The 16,222-nt window shown below is 37.7% G+C and overlaps 5 protein-coding genes across 6 annotated transcripts; 3 read left to right on the plus strand and 2 right to left on the minus strand.

The window, feature by feature from the left end:
- Positions 1-587: 587 nt before the first annotated feature.
- LOC18586253 (dirigent protein 25-like) lies at positions 588-1,910 on the minus strand. Its single transcript, XM_088802650.1, has 2 exons — positions 1,656-1,910; positions 588-1,562 (listed from the first exon to the last, which is right to left on the minus strand). The coding sequence occupies exons 1-2, from the start codon at positions 1,897-1,899 to the stop codon at positions 1,189-1,191; spliced, it is 618 nt and encodes a 205-aa protein (XP_088658776.1). The 5' UTR covers positions 1,900-1,910; the 3' UTR covers positions 588-1,188.
- A 661-nt stretch (positions 1,911-2,571) lies between these two features.
- LOC18586254 (spliceosome-associated protein 130 A) lies at positions 2,572-7,648 on the plus strand. Its single transcript, XM_007009503.3, has 4 exons — positions 2,572-5,698; positions 5,985-6,476; positions 6,883-7,045; positions 7,367-7,648. Exons 1-3 carry the CDS (start codon positions 2,684-2,686, stop codon positions 7,018-7,020), a joined length of 3,645 nt encoding a protein of 1,214 aa, XP_007009565.1. The 5' UTR covers positions 2,572-2,683; the 3' UTR covers positions 7,021-7,045; positions 7,367-7,648.
- Positions 7,649-7,977: 329 nt separating this feature from the next.
- On the plus strand, positions 7,978-10,004 carry PDF2 (prefoldin 2). 2 transcript variants are annotated; one of them, XM_007009506.3, is made up of 2 exons: positions 7,978-8,136; positions 9,348-10,004. In XM_007009506.3, the coding sequence occupies exons 1-2, from the start codon at positions 7,990-7,992 to the stop codon at positions 9,792-9,794; spliced, it is 594 nt and encodes a 197-aa protein (XP_007009568.1). In that variant the 5' UTR covers positions 7,978-7,989; the 3' UTR covers positions 9,795-10,004. The 2 variants fall into 2 exon arrangements, with proteins under 2 accessions (XP_007009568.1, XP_007009569.2); XM_007009507.3 differs by having other exon boundaries at positions 8,004-8,136; positions 9,338-10,004.
- Positions 10,005-10,264: 260 nt separating this feature from the next.
- On the minus strand, positions 10,265-12,213 carry LOC18586256 (caffeoylshikimate esterase-like). Its single transcript, XM_007009508.3, has 8 exons — positions 12,205-12,213; positions 12,084-12,116; positions 11,876-12,002; positions 11,643-11,789; positions 11,430-11,560; positions 10,839-10,976; positions 10,642-10,740; positions 10,265-10,552 (listed from the first exon to the last, which is right to left on the minus strand). The coding sequence occupies exons 1-8, from the start codon at positions 12,211-12,213 to the stop codon at positions 10,265-10,267; spliced, it is 972 nt and encodes a 323-aa protein (XP_007009570.1).
- Positions 12,214-14,680: 2,467 nt separating this feature from the next.
- On the plus strand, positions 14,681-15,130 carry LOC18586257 (ankyrin repeat-containing protein At5g02620-like). Its single transcript, XM_088802524.1, has one exon. It carries the CDS (start codon positions 14,681-14,683, stop codon positions 15,128-15,130), a length of 450 nt encoding a protein of 149 aa, XP_088658650.1.
- Positions 15,131-16,222: the final 1,092 nt, after the last annotated feature.

The raw sequence follows: 16,222 nt of genomic DNA on the forward strand, positions 1-16,222 counted from the left end.
ATGTTTCCTCCAAACAATGACATTTTTTGCTTTCAGGTTATGGAAAACACACCATCTCTAAAAGAAACTGAGGCTCTTGGGAAACTTAAAAGATTAAAAGTATCAAAATTCATGACTTTTTGACATTTTGCTCTCAGGTTATGGAAACCATGCCTGGCTGAGGCATTCTGTTGAGCTTCTTAGGGAATTCAAAGTATCAAAATAAACAAATCTTGATTCCTTTTCCCCTTTAAAATCCCTTATTCATTTGCTTTTCCATCTAGTTGAGGTGATCATGAGTTCTATAATATATCTATTTTTGTAGGTCTATGAAATGAGAGACCTTTAAGGAATTATGCAGTGCAGATTTCCTGGTTACTTAATGCCTATAATAAGGTGAGGAAAGAGAGCCAAATGACCCATCTCCCAAATTTATTCCATCAAGATTCAATAACATTGCTGCTACAAATTCAATACCAAATGAAGTCTTACTTAGATAGAAAGTGCATGTTGCAGTTCTTGGACTCTATTCTTAGTGTGTCTGATAAAAGAAAACCCAACAGTCTCCAATGAATGTTTTCATTTCTTTCAAATTGCAAACGGTTGCATAAAAAGTTCACAATTGAGGAATTGGATCTCAAATTTGCTTGAAAAATACAGATGCTCATTTGACAGCTTCCAGAAAAAGATGTGAAAGTCATTAGCTTCTCAGCTGGTAAAGACAGTCTGCAGCTTCGATGCAAGTATAGCTAACCTAGCTGTAAGCTCTGCTTATTTCAGATCCTACATGGCTGATAAATTTCTGCTTAATTTCATTTCACTATGCCAAATCTCAAGCTGAAGATTGCTTCCTCTGCTATTTCAAAGTGAAACCAGTGACCCAACCTTCAATAGATTCTACAAATTTGTCAGTAATTTCATGTTTAACAAACTGTGGAGGTATAGATGGCACAAATCCGTATGCAACTCAATGAGTTGATTGAGAAAGTTCTCGCATAACTGAAAGCATAAGAAAGTAAGAAACTACATAAGAAGTCCTTGATTTCATACCCTTGTACACAGAAATATACTCAAATTTTGTTTGAACTGAAGTGCCCAACTGTGCCAATAATAAATCCTAATATTCCTAGAAAATGTTTGATCTTACATTTGTAGACTATGGAAATATAATCTTATGAATATATTGGTAAGCAGGCTAACAAGGTCTTATTAAATGAGATAAACATTGAACGAAAGAAGCTTGTTGACTCCTTGCTTCTCTGCTGCAGCATTAGACCTCAAATCTACAGCCTTAACTGTTGCATAACCATTTGCACCAACATATTTCCCAATGCCACCAATTACAGCAATATGAGACTCTGCTACATCTCTCCGGTGCAACCCGAAAAATCTTAAGCCATCCTTAAACTTGCTATTGGCAAAAAATGTTGTCAGAGCCATCATATGACTAGGTCCACCTTCTGAGCTTGCAACATATACCCCCTGTGCTTTCCCAACTGGTGATCCATTTACTGTACCATCCAATAAGTTCTCATCAATTGTCATCACTGCTCCGAATTCCAGTTCCTGAAGAGTAGCTCTAGCTGGAAAATACAACCCAATATCGGAAATATCAAGTGTTTGAGTTGACAATCCGGTTCCTGGAACCGGAGGATTAGTTTCAGGAATTGGGATACCTGCATTAGGAGGAAAAAAGCCTAGTGGCTTGGAAAATGGAAGCTGACTAGTGACTTTAGCAGTTGCAGGTTGAGTAACATTGAGCACATCTTGCATCAGGAAAGAGATTCTATGATGCTTGCGGTGATGATGATGGCTTGAAGTTGGCTTGCCAAGAGTTCTAGCTGAGGTTGATCTGTTGACCATGGTAAGTAAGAAGAAAACCAACAAAATCATGGCTGTCAAGAAAAAAGGCTTGGCCATGTCTGAAATGATGGTTGATGCTCTTGCTCCAAGTAACCAAAACATTGTTCATTTATAACTTGCTAGGAGAGTCTAGTTGGAGTAGTTAACATGGTGTTTGGTAGTAGCCCATAGGAGAGATTAGATACCCTTTCCTTTTCAAGAATTTGCCAGTTCCACCATGGGACTTGAGCCATTTGGAAACACACTTTATCCCACCATTAGACCATTCTTTTTCTTTAATTAATAGGTTGATAATCTATAATAAAATAAGAATATAAATCAAATCTTCTTTAAAAAAAATTATAATTTAGCTTTTAACTTGAATAAAACAAACAAATACGATTAAATGGTACAAGAAAAATAAATATATAATATACATATTAAACTTGAAAATCGACGTCATTCACATGTTAATCTTGATAACATTAAAATCGTTGTGTATTTATATAATATAAGATCAAATTATATCAATAGAACAATTAATGATTATTATACTTTTGTATAATTTTTTATAAAATTAATATTTCCAAGAATTAACGGTCAAAATGTAATATATATGTAAAATTGTGAACATGTGACCCCAATATATTAGGCCCAAATGAAGCCCAATAGGTCAGAAACCATAAAAATATTCAGGCAGCCCATGGCCCAAAAATGGGTCTCATCAGCTTCTGAAGAGGACGAAAATGCACCGTTCTCATTTCTCAGTTCAGTCTCTCTAAAGCTTCGAAGGAGCCTCTTTTGAAAAACCCAAAACCCCTCCAAATCTCAAAAACCCTGAAAACCCTAGCCCTAACTGACCATGTATCTCTACAACTTAACTCTCCAACAGGCCACCGGCATCGTTTCCGCCATAAACGGCAACTTCTCCGGCGGAAAAATCCAAGAAATCGTCGTCGCCCGTGGCAAGATCCTTTCCCTACTCCGCCCCGACGATCTCGGTAAGCTCCAAACACTTCATTCCGTCGAAATATTCGGGTCCATACGTTCCCTAGCTCAATTTCGCCTGACCGGAGCCCAAAAAGACTACATAGTAGTCGGGTCTGATTCGGGTCGGATTGTAATCCTCGAATACAACAAAGAAAAGAACGTCTTTGATAAAATTCACCAAGAAACTTTTGGGAAATCCGGGTGTCGCCGGATTGTCCCAGGTCAATACTTAGCTGTTGACCCGAAAGGAAGAGCTGTAATGATTGGTGCTTGCGAGAAACAGAAATTAGTTTATGTTTTGAATAGAGATACTGCTGCTAGGTTAACCATTTCGTCGCCTTTAGAAGCTCATAAGTCGCACACGATAGTTTACTCCATTTGTGGTGTTGATTGTGGTTTCGATAACCCTATATTCGCTGCCATTGAGTTGGATTACTTGGAAGCCGATCAGGATTCCACAGGGCTGGCTGCTGGTGAGGCACAGAAGCATTTGACGTTTTATGAACTTGATTTAGGGCTTAACCATGTGTCTAGGAAGTGGTCGGAACAGGTTGACAATGGGGCGAATATGTTGGTCACTGTTCCTGGTGGTGGTGATGGGCCGAGTGGGGTTTTGGTTTGTGCTGAGAATTTTGTTATTTATAAGAATCAGGGACATCCGGATGTTAGGGCAGTGATTCCTAGACGGGCTGATTTGCCAGCGGAACGTGGGGTTTTGATTGTTTCTGCGGCTACACATAAGCAGAAGTCTATGTTTTTCTTTCTTTTGCAGACAGAGTATGGGGATATTTTTAAGGTTACATTGGATTATGGAAATGATGGTGTGACGGAGTTGAAGATTAAATATTTTGATTCAATTCCAGTCACATCTTCAATGTGTGTCTTGAAAACTGGTTTTTTGTTTGCGGCTTCGGAGTTTGGAAATCATGGTTTGTATCAGTTTCAGGCTATTGGGGATGAACCTGATGTTGAGTCTTCGTCTTCTACATTGATGGAAACAGAAGAAGGTTTCCAGCCAGTGTTTTTCCAGCCTAGAGGGCTTAAGAATCTAGTTAGGATTGATCAAGCTGAGAGCCTGATGCCAATAATGGACATGAAAATTGCTAATCTCTTTGAGGAAGAAACACCTCAGATTTTTTCACTCTGTGGACGTGGTCCTCGTTCATCTTTGAGAATACTAAGGCCTGGTTTAGCAATCAGTGAGATGGCTGTCTCGCAGCTTCCTGGTGTCCCAAGTGCTGTGTGGACAGTGAAAAAGAATGTTAATGATGCCTTTGATGCGTACATTGTCGTGTCATTTGCCAATGCAACCCTTGTTCTTTCCATTGGTGAAACAGTTGAAGAAGTTAGTGATAGTGGGTTTCTTGATACTACTCCTTCTCTTGCTGTTTCCTTGATTGGTGATGATTCGCTTATGCAAGTTCACCCAAATGGTATTAGGCATATAAGGGAAGATGGACGTATTAATGAGTGGAGAACTCCGGGGAAAAGAACAATTGTTAAGGTTGGCTCAAATGGCCTTCAAGTGGTTATTGCATTGAGTGGAGGGGAGCTTATATACTTTGAGGTGGATATGACTGGGCAACTGATGGAAGTGGAGAAGCATGAAATGTCTGGAGATGTGGCTTGTCTGGACATTGCCCCTGTACCTGAAGGAAGACAGAGGTCTCGTTTTCTTGCAGTTGGTTCATATGATAATACAATCCGTATATTGTCTTTAGATCCTGATGATTGTATGCAGATTCTGAGTGTGCAGAGTGTGTCTTCACCTCCTGAGTCTCTCCTTTTCCTTGAGGTTAAGGCATCTGTTGGTGGGGAGGATGGTGCTGATCACCCTGCCAGTCTTTTCCTTAATGCTGGTCTGCAAAATGGAGTGCTGTTTCGGACAGTAGTGGATATGGTTACAGGGCAGCTTTCTGATTCCCGTTCACGATTCTTAGGGCTGAGAGCCCCAAAGTTGTTCTCTATCAAAGTGAGGGGCCGACCTGCAATGCTTTGCTTGTCTAGTCGACCGTGGCTTGGTTATATTCACCAAGGACATTTTCTGCTAACACCCCTCTCTTATGAGACACTTGAATTTGCTGCCTCATTTTCATCTGATCAGTGTGCTGAAGGTGTCGTTGCTGTTGCTGGGGATGCATTGAGGGTTTTCACCATCGAGCGTCTGGGAGAAACCTTTAATGAGACTGCTATTCCTTTGAGGTATACTCCTAGGAAGTTTGTTCTGCAACCCAAGCGGAAACTGTTGGTAATTATTGAGAGTGACCAAGGATCATATACTGCTGAAGAGCGTGAAGTTGCAAGAAAGGAGTGCTTTGAGGCTGCTGGGATGGGAGAAAATGGTAATGGTAATGTGGACCAAATGGAAAATGGTGGTGATGATGAGGACAAAGAGGATCCCCTCTCTGATGAGCAGTATGGTTACCCGAAGGCGGAGTCGGACAAGTGGGTTTCTTGCATTAGAGTTCTTGATCCAAGGACAGCTACAACAACATGTCTTTTGGAGCTTCAGGACAATGAAGCTGCTTTCAGTGTATGCACTGTGAATTTTCATGATAAAGAGTACGGAACTCTCTTGGCTGTTGGCACAGCCAAGGGTCTGCAGTTTTGGCCCAAAAGAAGCTTAGTTACTGGATTTATTCATATTTATAGGTTTCTGGAAGATGGCAGATCGCTTGAGCTCCTGCACAAGACACAAGTGGAAGGTGTTCCTCTTGCTTTGTGCCAGTTTCAGGGAAGATTACTTGCTGGGATAGGATCTGTGCTCCGATTATATGACTTGGGGAAAAAGAGACTGCTTAGAAAATGTGAGAATAAGCTTTTCCCTAACACTATTGTCTGCATCCACACTTATCGTGATCGAATATATGTTGGGGACATCCAAGAGGTATGTTATCTGAATTTTTCTGGATACTCGTGTCTTTAGCTCCTTGTTTTTTAAATATATATTTTAGTACTTGTATGCATGTGTTTGGATGCTTGTATGTGAGTTTTGTAAAATTGATAAACCAATTCCTTTTAGGATATGGCTAAAAGCAAGAAAATTGTGGGTTGAATTTTAATGCTCCCTGTTTACTTAAATTATAGTCCACTTTGATTTTATATGTACCTCTATTTTGCTTTAATTTTTCAGTAATTATCTGGTTGAAAATTTATATGGTCTTTTGTTGCAGTCATTCCATTTTTGCAAGTACAGGAGGGATGAAAATCAACTGTATATATTTGCTGATGATGTTGTTCCACGATGGCTTACTGCATCATACCATATAGATTTTGACACCATGGCTGGTGCAGACAAGTTTGGTAATGTCTATTTTGTGCGGCTACCCCAAGATGTATCAGATGAGATAGAAGAAGATCCAACTGGTGGAAAGATAAAATGGGAACAAGGGAGGCTCAATGGAGCTCCTAACAAGGTAGAGGAGATAGTTCAGTTCCATATTGGCGATGTGGTAACTTCCTTGCAGAAGGCATCTCTGATACCAGGTGGTGGAGAATGTGTCCTTTATGGAACGGTAATGGGGAGCTTGGGGGCATTGCTTCCATTCACTTCCCGTGATGATGTTGACTTCTTTTCCCACCTAGAGATGCATATGAGACAGGAACACCCTCCCTTGTGCGGACGAGATCATATGGCTTATAGATCTGCGTATTTTCCTGTAAAGGTAACCTCTTACTTCCTTATAAAGTTCAATGAATTGTTTAATTATGAAGTCATGTTCTCAGAGATGGCTGCAGGATGTAGTTAATTATTTATTTGAAAGATTTTTTCGACATCAATTCCTGGTGCTATTAAAAATTAGTCTTTTCAAAAATGTTACTTTAGTTTGGAAGATTGAGAACTATGTTTGTCTCTATCCTTTTTATCATATTTTATTATAACATTGTCATTATCATCATTATGTTTTGTTAGTATTTTCTCTATCTCATTCTCATCCCATCAAAAGGAAGAATTGGTTTGTTTGAAAAATGATGTTGACAAAGTTGATTTTTGTTGTGTGAATAATTACCATTCCACTGTGGCTACCCATATATTACTCTTGGTTTTGAAAGTTTGAAATGATTTTGCAGGACGTGATTGATGGGGATCTGTGTGAGCAGTTTCCTACCCTGCCTATGGATTTGCAGAGAAAAATTGCAGACGAGTTGGATCGAACTCCTGGGGAGATACTGAAGAAACTTGAAGAAGTCCGAAACAAGATTATTTGAGATAGCTGATAGCATCAAGTCTAAGGTGGCTCCCTTCCCTCTCCTTGTTTCGCTTTCTGTGTTCCTTTGGGTTTGTATTTATATAGTTGATGAATATTATTATTGTTTCTATAACTTTATTTGGATACTCAAACCAATTGCAATGCTTAAATTATCATTGCTTGAGTATATTCATCAACAACTCAAACCAATTGCAGTAGTCAAAAGCATAATTAGGCTATTTAATCAGCATCTTGAGTATTTCCATTTGTATTTCTTATATCCAAATCACATTACATTGTAAGGCACCAAACGCCTCCAAAGGGATTTGATCATCACTCAAGAATACATTGTCCTTTGCATATAGGTTGTTTTACCTGGATTTATCAGCCCGGATCACCAGTTGCGAGTTGTGGTTAAGACAGCTAAAGCATGTCAGACAGACTCCCAAGGCAGATGAGGAGATATTGCAAGTTGTTCAAGTTGAAAGCACGAGGCATGGATGGAAGTATTGTATAAGTCTAAGTTTTGAAACAAACTAGTTGTATTAGAGGCCAAAAATCAGAGATTGACATTTGCTGCTGTTGTAATTAATCAGATCCTCTTGTGCATTTGTATGTTCATTAGTAGATAGGGATTGATTTTTCCATGCTCTCTCCTTTCCCCTCTTCCCTTTGAGGTAAGAGGTATTGTTTATATCAAGCCTTTATTTTTTTTATTTATGTCAATCAAGTCCTTCACTTAGCATATGATCAAATAAACTTAATTTAGATAAACAATATTGACATGACTATCGATGTGATTTATTTCGACTTTAAGTGACTAATTGGACCGTTCGTCATATCAATATTTTCCATCCAAATTGAATTCGTTTAATACGAAATAATACATTGAGGTCTCAATTGATACAAATAAAAAAATAACAGTTAAAGTAAAAATATTACCATAAGTGGAGGTCAAACTCAAAATGGCCCAATAAACTTAAAATCTATGAGACCCAGCCCAAGCCATCTGTTCCCTTCCCACTTCCAAGTTCCAAGCCGAAGTTTTTGTGCAGCCGACTTTACCCTTCTTCTCTGTTCAAAAATCCAGCATTTCGTGTCTACTCCTACTCCGATTTGCGACACCCAGACCCAGGTCTGCCTCTCCCTCCTCCGTCCTTTTCTTTTCTTAGATGGGTATCTGTTGAATCTATAATTAAGTTGAAAAATTGACTTTAAGTCGATGGTTAGTAGGAACTATTCAGTTAAGTAACCTTGTAGTAGATGTGTGGTTTGAATGATGAAATTTATCTGTATTTAGTTTATTTAATGCTTGCTATATCGGCTTGATCATGTATTTTTAATTGATTTATTGATATATTCTTGAAGATATTTTAGGGTTTGTTTTTTATGTTCTAGGCTTAGACAGACTTTCATTCCCTATTTTTTTTTTTTTATAGAATTATCATGTGGCGGTATTTGTACTGCACTATAGCTCGAACTTAGGATCGCTACCCAAATCTCACCTCACCCTTCACCACTTGAGGTGAAGCCCAAGTGACATCCGAATCCATGCTCTTACAACTGACGGCCTCTGCCCATACACCTGTGTTAACATTGAGTTTTCGCTTTCCTAATCACTGGACGTCTGAGGGCTTTTTTTCGTATTGTATTTCCTTTTCCATAATAGTAGTAGTATCATTTGCGGAGATGAGTTTTCTTCTCCTTTGCGATAATGTGCAAATGGTTGGCTTATACATAGAACAATTTGATCAACTGTACATGAATTTTGTTAACTGTTTTCACATTAAGGTCCTCGGCTGGCAAATAAGCTTGGTTTGGGGATTTGGGTTTCACTTTGAAATAGATTTTCTACCATTCCAGTTCATTTAGAAGTAAATTTTCATGGTTTATGTTTTCAAAGATTGCTACAAGTATTGTTAATTATGTTGGTTGCTCAAATATTCCTACTTGGGCATTGGTGTTGCCATGTGAGGATCACTTTATTGCTTATTTGCTTAGGCCCTGTATGGGGAGTCGGGGCTTCAGTGCAGTGGAAGGCCCCCCCCCCCCCCCCCCCCCCCGCCCCCCCATTATTGCCTTTTTACTTAGGCCCCGTTTGGGGAATCAGGGCTTCAGTGCAGTGGGAAGGCATCCCACCGTGCCAAAACACCTTAGTATCCTTTTTACACTGTGGATACTGTACCTGTAAGGCTTAAAATAAATCTTTCTATTATTAAAATTAAACTATTGGTCTCGAAGAATTATTGCTCTTTCTAGAATCTGTTGTGTTTGTATCTCCCATTACGGATTTCGTGCTGCTTCTTTTCTTTCCAATGTTGATATCAGGATTCCAGTTATTTGCAGAGAATAATGGCCAGCAAATCTGAGAGTAAGGAACCTGTAAATGAGCAAATAGTTGCAAATACGTATGGAGCTATGAGATCTGAACTAAATCAAATTTATTCGAAGATCACTGAATTGGAGATGGAAGTGAGTGAGCATTCACTAGTTATAAATGCCATTCAACCGCTTGACCAATCAAGAAGGTGTTACCGAATGATTGGAGGTGTGCTGGTGGAGAGAACCATCAAAGAGGTTCTCCCGGCTGTGCAGCGAAACAAAGAAGGGCTTGAGGAGGTAATCACTCGGCTTAATGAGGCCTTGGAGAAGAAGAAGAAGGAAATTGCTGATTTTGAGGCAAAATACAAAATTAGGATAAAGAAGTCTGATAGTGACGTGAAAGATGAAAGCAGCAAGAAGGAAGGCTCTGCTCAAGGAGTTCTTGTTGGCCCTGCAAGTTCAAGTGGGTGATAGGTCTACTCTTTCTGTTTCCTTCCTCATATTCTTAAACTTTGTCCAGTTATTGCTAAGATGTACCCAAATCTTACCAGATGAAACTTTGTTCAGTTATTGCTAAGATGTACCAGGTTTTAGAGAATCAGATGTTTTGTTGATCAGGATAACATTTTGTAACAAATTGTGTTAAATTTGTGATTATGTTTTGATCTTTGCTTATTGGAATGCCCTGGATTGGATTTTTTGTGGCAAATTGGGCAATTCGAGAAATTCTATCATGTTCTCACCAATGGCTAGTTTAAAGGTGAGATTGTCACAATGTAACTTGATACCAGGAAATGAACCTACAAGCAAAATATGCCATTAAAGCTGTACAAAAATAAAAATTGCAGCTCTTCAGGCCTTTAAAAATGAGAAAAACAGTGTTGGTCGGCATGGTCATTTCACAGTTTATGGGCAGCCAAATTCTGGTTATCAAGCTTCAATTAAAGTTTATTGATCTTCGTCACATACAAACGATCATTTTCAAGCTTCCTCTCCATCTCCAACCTTGAATCTCCGAGGCTAGTTCTCTCTTCTAACCATCTGACAATGTCCAAAAACACGATATCGATGTTTTCCAACGGTTCTCCATAGAGAAGACCATGCCACATTCCAGGGTACAACTTCAGGGTCTTGTCTGTGCTTGAAGCGACATTGTAAAGTTGTTTGCTAACTTGTTGATCAGTCACTTTATCATCTTCCCCATGGAGAACTATGAATGGAAGTTTAACCTAATTCACACAATTGACAAAGAAATGAGCTGAAACACAATAAGCCTAACAAAAAATAAGAGAAAACAGAGATGAAGTTATTTACAAACCTCGTCTAGCCTTTTCTCAATGTCCAAGCTAACTCTCAAAAGCTCAAAGGCAGTTTTCATTCGAAGTGGGCCTTTGTAGCAATATGGGTTCTTCCTAATCTGCTTACAAAGAAAAACATCAATACTTAGTTTAATAGACTTCGTTTTACACACGAAAATACATCCAAGACACATTTTCGAATGTAACGAATATATACCTCTTCTCTTATTTCTGGCTCTTTGAATGCAACTTCAACAATGTCTCTGTGTATTGGTGATTTCCAAGTTGGAGCCAACCAGCAAATCCCTCTGAGAAGAAAAGTGACTGGTGGAGATGGCTTCATATTATCTGCAATCTGTTATGCATAAAAAAAAAATTAAGAAAAAAAAATCTATGTCAAGAGATAGTGAGACCCTTTTTTTATCTTTTAATTGTACCCTTAATTATTTATTAGTTAAAATAACATGAATCAAGATTTCTCTAAACTTTGCTGATGTCAAGTTAGGTGATGTAAGTCAACTAAATTCATTATAGATTCAAGATTATTGAGCATTTGAATTAAAAAAATAAAACATGCATAGAATTATGCAAGATATATACCTCCATTCACAAGAAAAGAATGGAACGTAAAAGAATTTTACATGCACAAGATCCGAATTTGTAGGATCAAGATCATATCAAACATGTTTTTCCAACACTAAAGCGCAAGAATCAAGGATAAAGAAAATACGATATTGACGAAAATGATAATCATATGCACCAGCGCCCGCACACACACACACACACACATATATATATATATATATACCTTACACATGGGTGCAACCAAGATGGTGCCGTCCCAGAAGGCTGGCATCTTTCGGTGTAGAAGAAGAGCCAGGGCTCCTCCCATGGACTCCCCTAGCAAATATCTCATCTTCCCTTTATTCTCTTCCTTCTCTGAATTATGAAGAAGATGAATTGTAAGTTTATGTATGAAATTGAATGGAATTATAAGGGGACAAAAAAAATGTAAACTCACCACATATATTTGTGAAATGATCACTGCAATCATTGATTATATCATCAAAGTTCTGTATATATGCTTCCAATCCAGCTGATTTTCCATGGCCTTGGTAATCCATGCCATAGACTGCATAGCCTTCTTTCACAAGCCTCGTTGCAGTACCTAAATTTAACCATTAAAACCCATTGTCAGCTTTCGATCAAGCATGGATTTTGAGGTGTAAAATGAATACTATATAGACTACTTACTGCTCATGGTGATGCTGCATTCCATGGCATAACCATGGCAAATGAAGATCAAAGCTTTGGGTTCTTTGTCCACCGGAATCCATTTGCAAGTGAAAAGTTTCAATCCTCGAGAATTTGTAATGAATGTCTGCAAATTGATATGAAAATATTATAGCCTAAAAAATGATATCATATAATCATAATGCAAACTATATAAACTTATGCTCACCTCATCATAATTAACATTCTCATCTGGATGTGTCTGTAAACATTTATTAAGCAAGATAAAATAAAATTACAGAGAAAAATCAAAACAAAGAATGCATGTGCACAAAAGGGAAGAAACATACCAATGCCATGAAGGTGATGATAGACAAATCTGTCTCCTGGGAGGGGTGTAGGAGTAATGAAAGTAGCGTATAGAATCTTAGAGCAAATTGCTTCCTCTTGTACAGAAGAAAGAAACTTAAAGCAATTGCTCTTGAGGTTAATTGTTAGACACAAAAGAAACTTGAATCTATATAGAAAAGGAAAAGCAGATGATGTTGTAACAAGAAACCATAAGATACAAAGCTTAAAAACTGAAATTCACTTCTTTGGTAAAGATAAGAACTTAAAATCTAGATTTTTTTTTCGATATTAAATTTAAATTCGAAACAAATAATAATAGATAAAAAAATTTCGAGTTACAAAAATGAAGTTAAAAGAAGGTTTAAAGGATTAATTATGATCTCCAACTTACATTTTAGTTGCCTATATATAGGAAGATTGTTAGCATTGCCAGATATGATAGTTGCCATCTCCCCACTTGCGAGGGAGAGAGACCCCAAGCCCTTAAGACTTGCCTAGGGAAACAACTTAGCAAAGGGTGAGATATGTGAACCTAACTTTAACCCTTTAAATTATCAAGGGGGTTAAAAGATTGTTCATCTTTATAAAAATAGTATTTTAATATAAGAAAATATAATCATCAACTACATAATGCATAGTATTTTAAAGAAAGAGTCAAAGAAGATGATGCATAGTATTATTATTATTATTATTATTATTTGTTAAGTTCTTGGCTGTCTTGCTTAGTTCATGCCTCTCCAATTTGCTCTTGCTATATTTGACTTAGGTGACTTGTATATTTATAGTGTATATAGTTAATTATTTTGGAATCCGAAATTTAGAATACTTTTTTTTTAAACACAAGAAAAATATATGTATGTAAATACAATAACATTGTGCTCATATATAAAGAATTTGATAAAATCGATTCATAAATAATTATTTCATAAATTTTTTGAATAAGTCTATTTCGACATTCAATTATGTTGTAAAACAGTAATTATTGAAATGATATGATTAAAAAAACTATAATAACGAAGCAAGTTTTTAATCTCCACTGTTTAATATTATTTTTACAAATCAAACAAAATTTTTAAAACTCCAACCTGAACTCGAACTTGAACTTGAACCTAATTTAAATCATTTATGGGGTTGATGGGAATCTTGGGCCAGATTGTAGCCTATGCAAAAGCCCAGTAGCGGTCAGCTGGTAAGTTATTTGGACCTCAGCTTGCTTGATGGGTGCTTAGGATTTGTAGGGAGTTGAATTTGGAATAGCAAATTCTCACAATGAGAAGGAAATTGGCTACTGCTATTCCTGAATTTGGAATAGCTATTCCTATCAAGAGTTGTCCCTTCACATTGACAAAAATAAGAGAAACTTTAATATAATTGCAAAGATTTTGTAAGACAAATTTTCACTTTGTATAGCTTGATTTGATACCTAGAGAGTAAGATGTCACACTTATCAGGCAAATGCCAACATGCTGTAAATAAAGCCTTAATGTGATCCACCAGATAAATATGGTCCTAATACCTAAATGGGGGCTCAAGAAAACCATTGGGGATGCTTTATCATAGTTCTAGGATTGAATTTTCCAAATCGAACAGCTCACTGTGCACAAACGGTGAAGATTCTCCCCTAATACCTAATGAGGGCTCAAGAAAACCATGGGGATGCTTTGTTACAGTTCTAGGGATTGAATTTTCCAAATCAAACAGGTCACTGTGTACAAACACTGAAGACTCTTCCCTAAAAATCTAAAGCTGAGAAGTAAAACAATAATGGAAAAGGGAGACATTTGACAATGAACTCTTCCTCTTTTTCCTATCCTGGATTGTTGACTTTTCTTCTATTCTATCAATTTCTTTGTTAATGTTGTTAATTTGATGGTAATGATTCTCTCTTTTTCCTAATGTTCATTGAAGCAGACTTATGTGTCAGTCCTCATTGCTTTCTGCATTCTCCAACCGCCATAACTATTTTTTTAAAATAAGATCACAAATAATTTCAAATCACAGAAAATTATGTAGTTCCACTGCCATTTAATTCATTTTATCATTTTTCTTTTCAGAGTTAAGAAAGAGAGCGTTACAATGGTATCATCCTGCCTGCTGGAATTGTTGTTTGTGCTCATTGTATTATCATTTTTTCTGAGTTTAGGAGCAGCATCATATATGAATCATCCTCAGTCCACAAAACTTATCAGAAACCTTGACTAGAACTGTATTTTTTCTCTGATAGGTTGGCGTTTCCAGGTGCTGTCTGGGTGATTATTCTGACTACCCAGTCCACTAATAGGGACTGTGAAGCTCTTGTAAGCTTCTCCCTCGACCACAGAAAAATATGAGCTCTGCCTGCCTATATTTATCAACCAATGTACAAATGAAAACCAAACTCCAGATTTACTTCATTTTCTCTTTCTGCTCTAAAGCTGCTACTAGTAGACTAAACCCTTTCAATTATTTTCCTGTGATTATTATTAAATCTTATCGATGGATGAAAGGTTGAGGAGTGCAGCTCAATCAGGAAATATAGATGACTTGTATGTATTAATTCAAGATGACGCGGATGTTTTACGACGCATAGATGAGATGGAGTTTGTTGATACTCCACTACACATAGCTTCAGCTGCAGGACACACTGATTTTGCCATGGAGTTGATGAACTTAAAGCCATCATTCGCTAGGAAGCTTAACCAAGGCGGTTTTAGCCCCCTTCACCTAGCCTCGCAATGTCCAGAAACAGAGATGGTGGTGGATTATCTCCTATCAATTGATAAAGATCTTGTTCGTGTCAAAGGGAGGGAGGGTTACACTCCTCTTCATCATGCAGCCAGAGAAGGAAATGTTCCTCTTCTGTCTAAATTTCTGGAGTATTGCCCCAATTGTATCTTAGATTTGACTATTCGAAAAGAGACTGCTCTGCATATTGCAGCACAATAAAATAACTTAGAAGCTTTCGAAGCCATAATGGACTGGATTCAGAGGACTGACAAATACTACGACTTTGAGAAAAGAAGTACCCTAAACTTACAGGACAAGGATGGAATCACTGTGTTGCACATAGCCGTATCAAATAACCAACGCGAGGTGCCATTTATCTCACCTTAAGAGAAAATGGAATTAATTTGGCATAGTATTATAAATCATTTGTCAATTAATTGTGGATTTTATATAAGCAGATGATCAAACGGTTAACAGAAAGCAAGAAGGTTGATAGGAATAGGGTTAATCAGAGTGGTTTTACAGCTTTGGTTGTCTTAGAAGTACAAGCTCCCGTTGACAGAGAGAGTGTCAACATTCTAAAACGTGCTAAAGATCCACCATTAAGGTTCCGTAGGGTGTCATACCTTGCCAAATTCGGACGTGATATTGAGGAGATGAAACCTGATGCGATCAATGCGTTGCTAGTCGTATTTGCACTGATTCTATTGCTTGTTTTGCTGCTTGCATCGTTGAAATGTTGTTTATTAGGTTCTATTGAAAGGCAAAAGAATTATTACTAAGAAAAATTGGTTAATAAGAGGTTGTTTTGGCCAAAGCTAAGATTACACAGAGAAAGAACACCAGATGATAGAACTATACATACAGTATCCATCCCCGGTCAGACAACTCAGAATATTCACACAAAAAGAACACGTGAGAGCTATAAACAGACAGAACATGTTCCCCTGTTTCCACTTCTTGCATAACCTTAACTTGTAGCTTACTCGTAAACAACCATCTCTGCACAAACACATAGCACCTTCAGCTCAAATCACAAAAGCTTCTTTGATTGCCAAAATCTCTGCCATATATTAGCATCCAGTTGATCGCGAAAAGACAGCCTTTATGTTGCCATGTCCATCTCCTAAAATGCCTCCTGTACCGGTATCACCGGGACATCCCCTCGCTGCTGCTTTTGTTCTCTTTTGTTTCCTGTGAGTTTGGTGTTTGGTCCCTTGTTCTGGGACTCTCTGTTTCAAAGGTTCAGTGTTTACAGACCCTTCTTGTACCTTCTTTTGATATGTTTTTTCCTCTACTTGAGGCCTACGC

Source organism: Theobroma cacao, chromosome 10, assembly GCF_053813885.1.
Source record: "Theobroma cacao isolate CCN51 chromosome 10, ASM5381388v1, whole genome shotgun sequence".
NCBI lineage: Eukaryota > Viridiplantae > Streptophyta > Magnoliopsida > Malvales > Malvaceae > Theobroma > Theobroma cacao.

Excerpts from the sequence above, each read along its gene's own strand:
- LOC18586253 (XM_088802650.1), bottom strand. The coding sequence starts at position 1,899 with ATGGCCAAGCCTTTTTTCTTGACAGCCATGATTTTGTTGGTTTTCTTC. Across the intron at positions 1,563-1,655 it reads CTTTTTTCCTCCTAATGCAG|CTAGAGCTACTCTTCAGGAA; the intron begins GTATCCCAATTC and ends TGTATTTTCCAG.
- LOC18586254 (XM_007009503.3), top strand. The coding sequence starts at position 2,684 with ATGTATCTCTACAACTTAACTCTCCAACAGGCCACCGGCATCGTTTCC. Across the intron at positions 5,699-5,984 it reads ATGTTGGGGACATCCAAGAG|TCATTCCATTTTTGCAAGTA; the intron begins GTATGTTATCTG and ends CTTTTGTTGCAG. Across the intron at positions 6,477-6,882 it reads CTGCGTATTTTCCTGTAAAG|GACGTGATTGATGGGGATCT; the intron begins GTAACCTCTTAC and ends ATGATTTTGCAG.
- PDF2 (XM_007009506.3), top strand. The coding sequence starts at position 7,990 with ATGAGACCCAGCCCAAGCCATCTGTTCCCTTCCCACTTCCAAGTTCCA. Across the intron at positions 8,137-9,347 it reads TTTGCGACACCCAGACCCAG|AGAATAATGGCCAGCAAATC; the intron begins GTCTGCCTCTCC and ends AGTTATTTGCAG.
- LOC18586256 (XM_007009508.3), bottom strand. Across the intron at positions 11,561-11,642 it reads TCATTTCACAAATATATGTG|AGAAGGAAGAGAATAAAGGG; the intron begins GTGAGTTTACAT and ends TTCATAATTCAG. Across the intron at positions 10,741-10,838 it reads AGCCAGAAATAAGAGAAGAG|ATTAGGAAGAACCCATATTG; the intron begins GTATATATTCGT and ends CTTTGTAAGCAG.
- LOC18586257 (XM_088802524.1), top strand. The coding sequence starts at position 14,681 with ATGGATGAAAGGTTGAGGAGTGCAGCTCAATCAGGAAATATAGATGAC.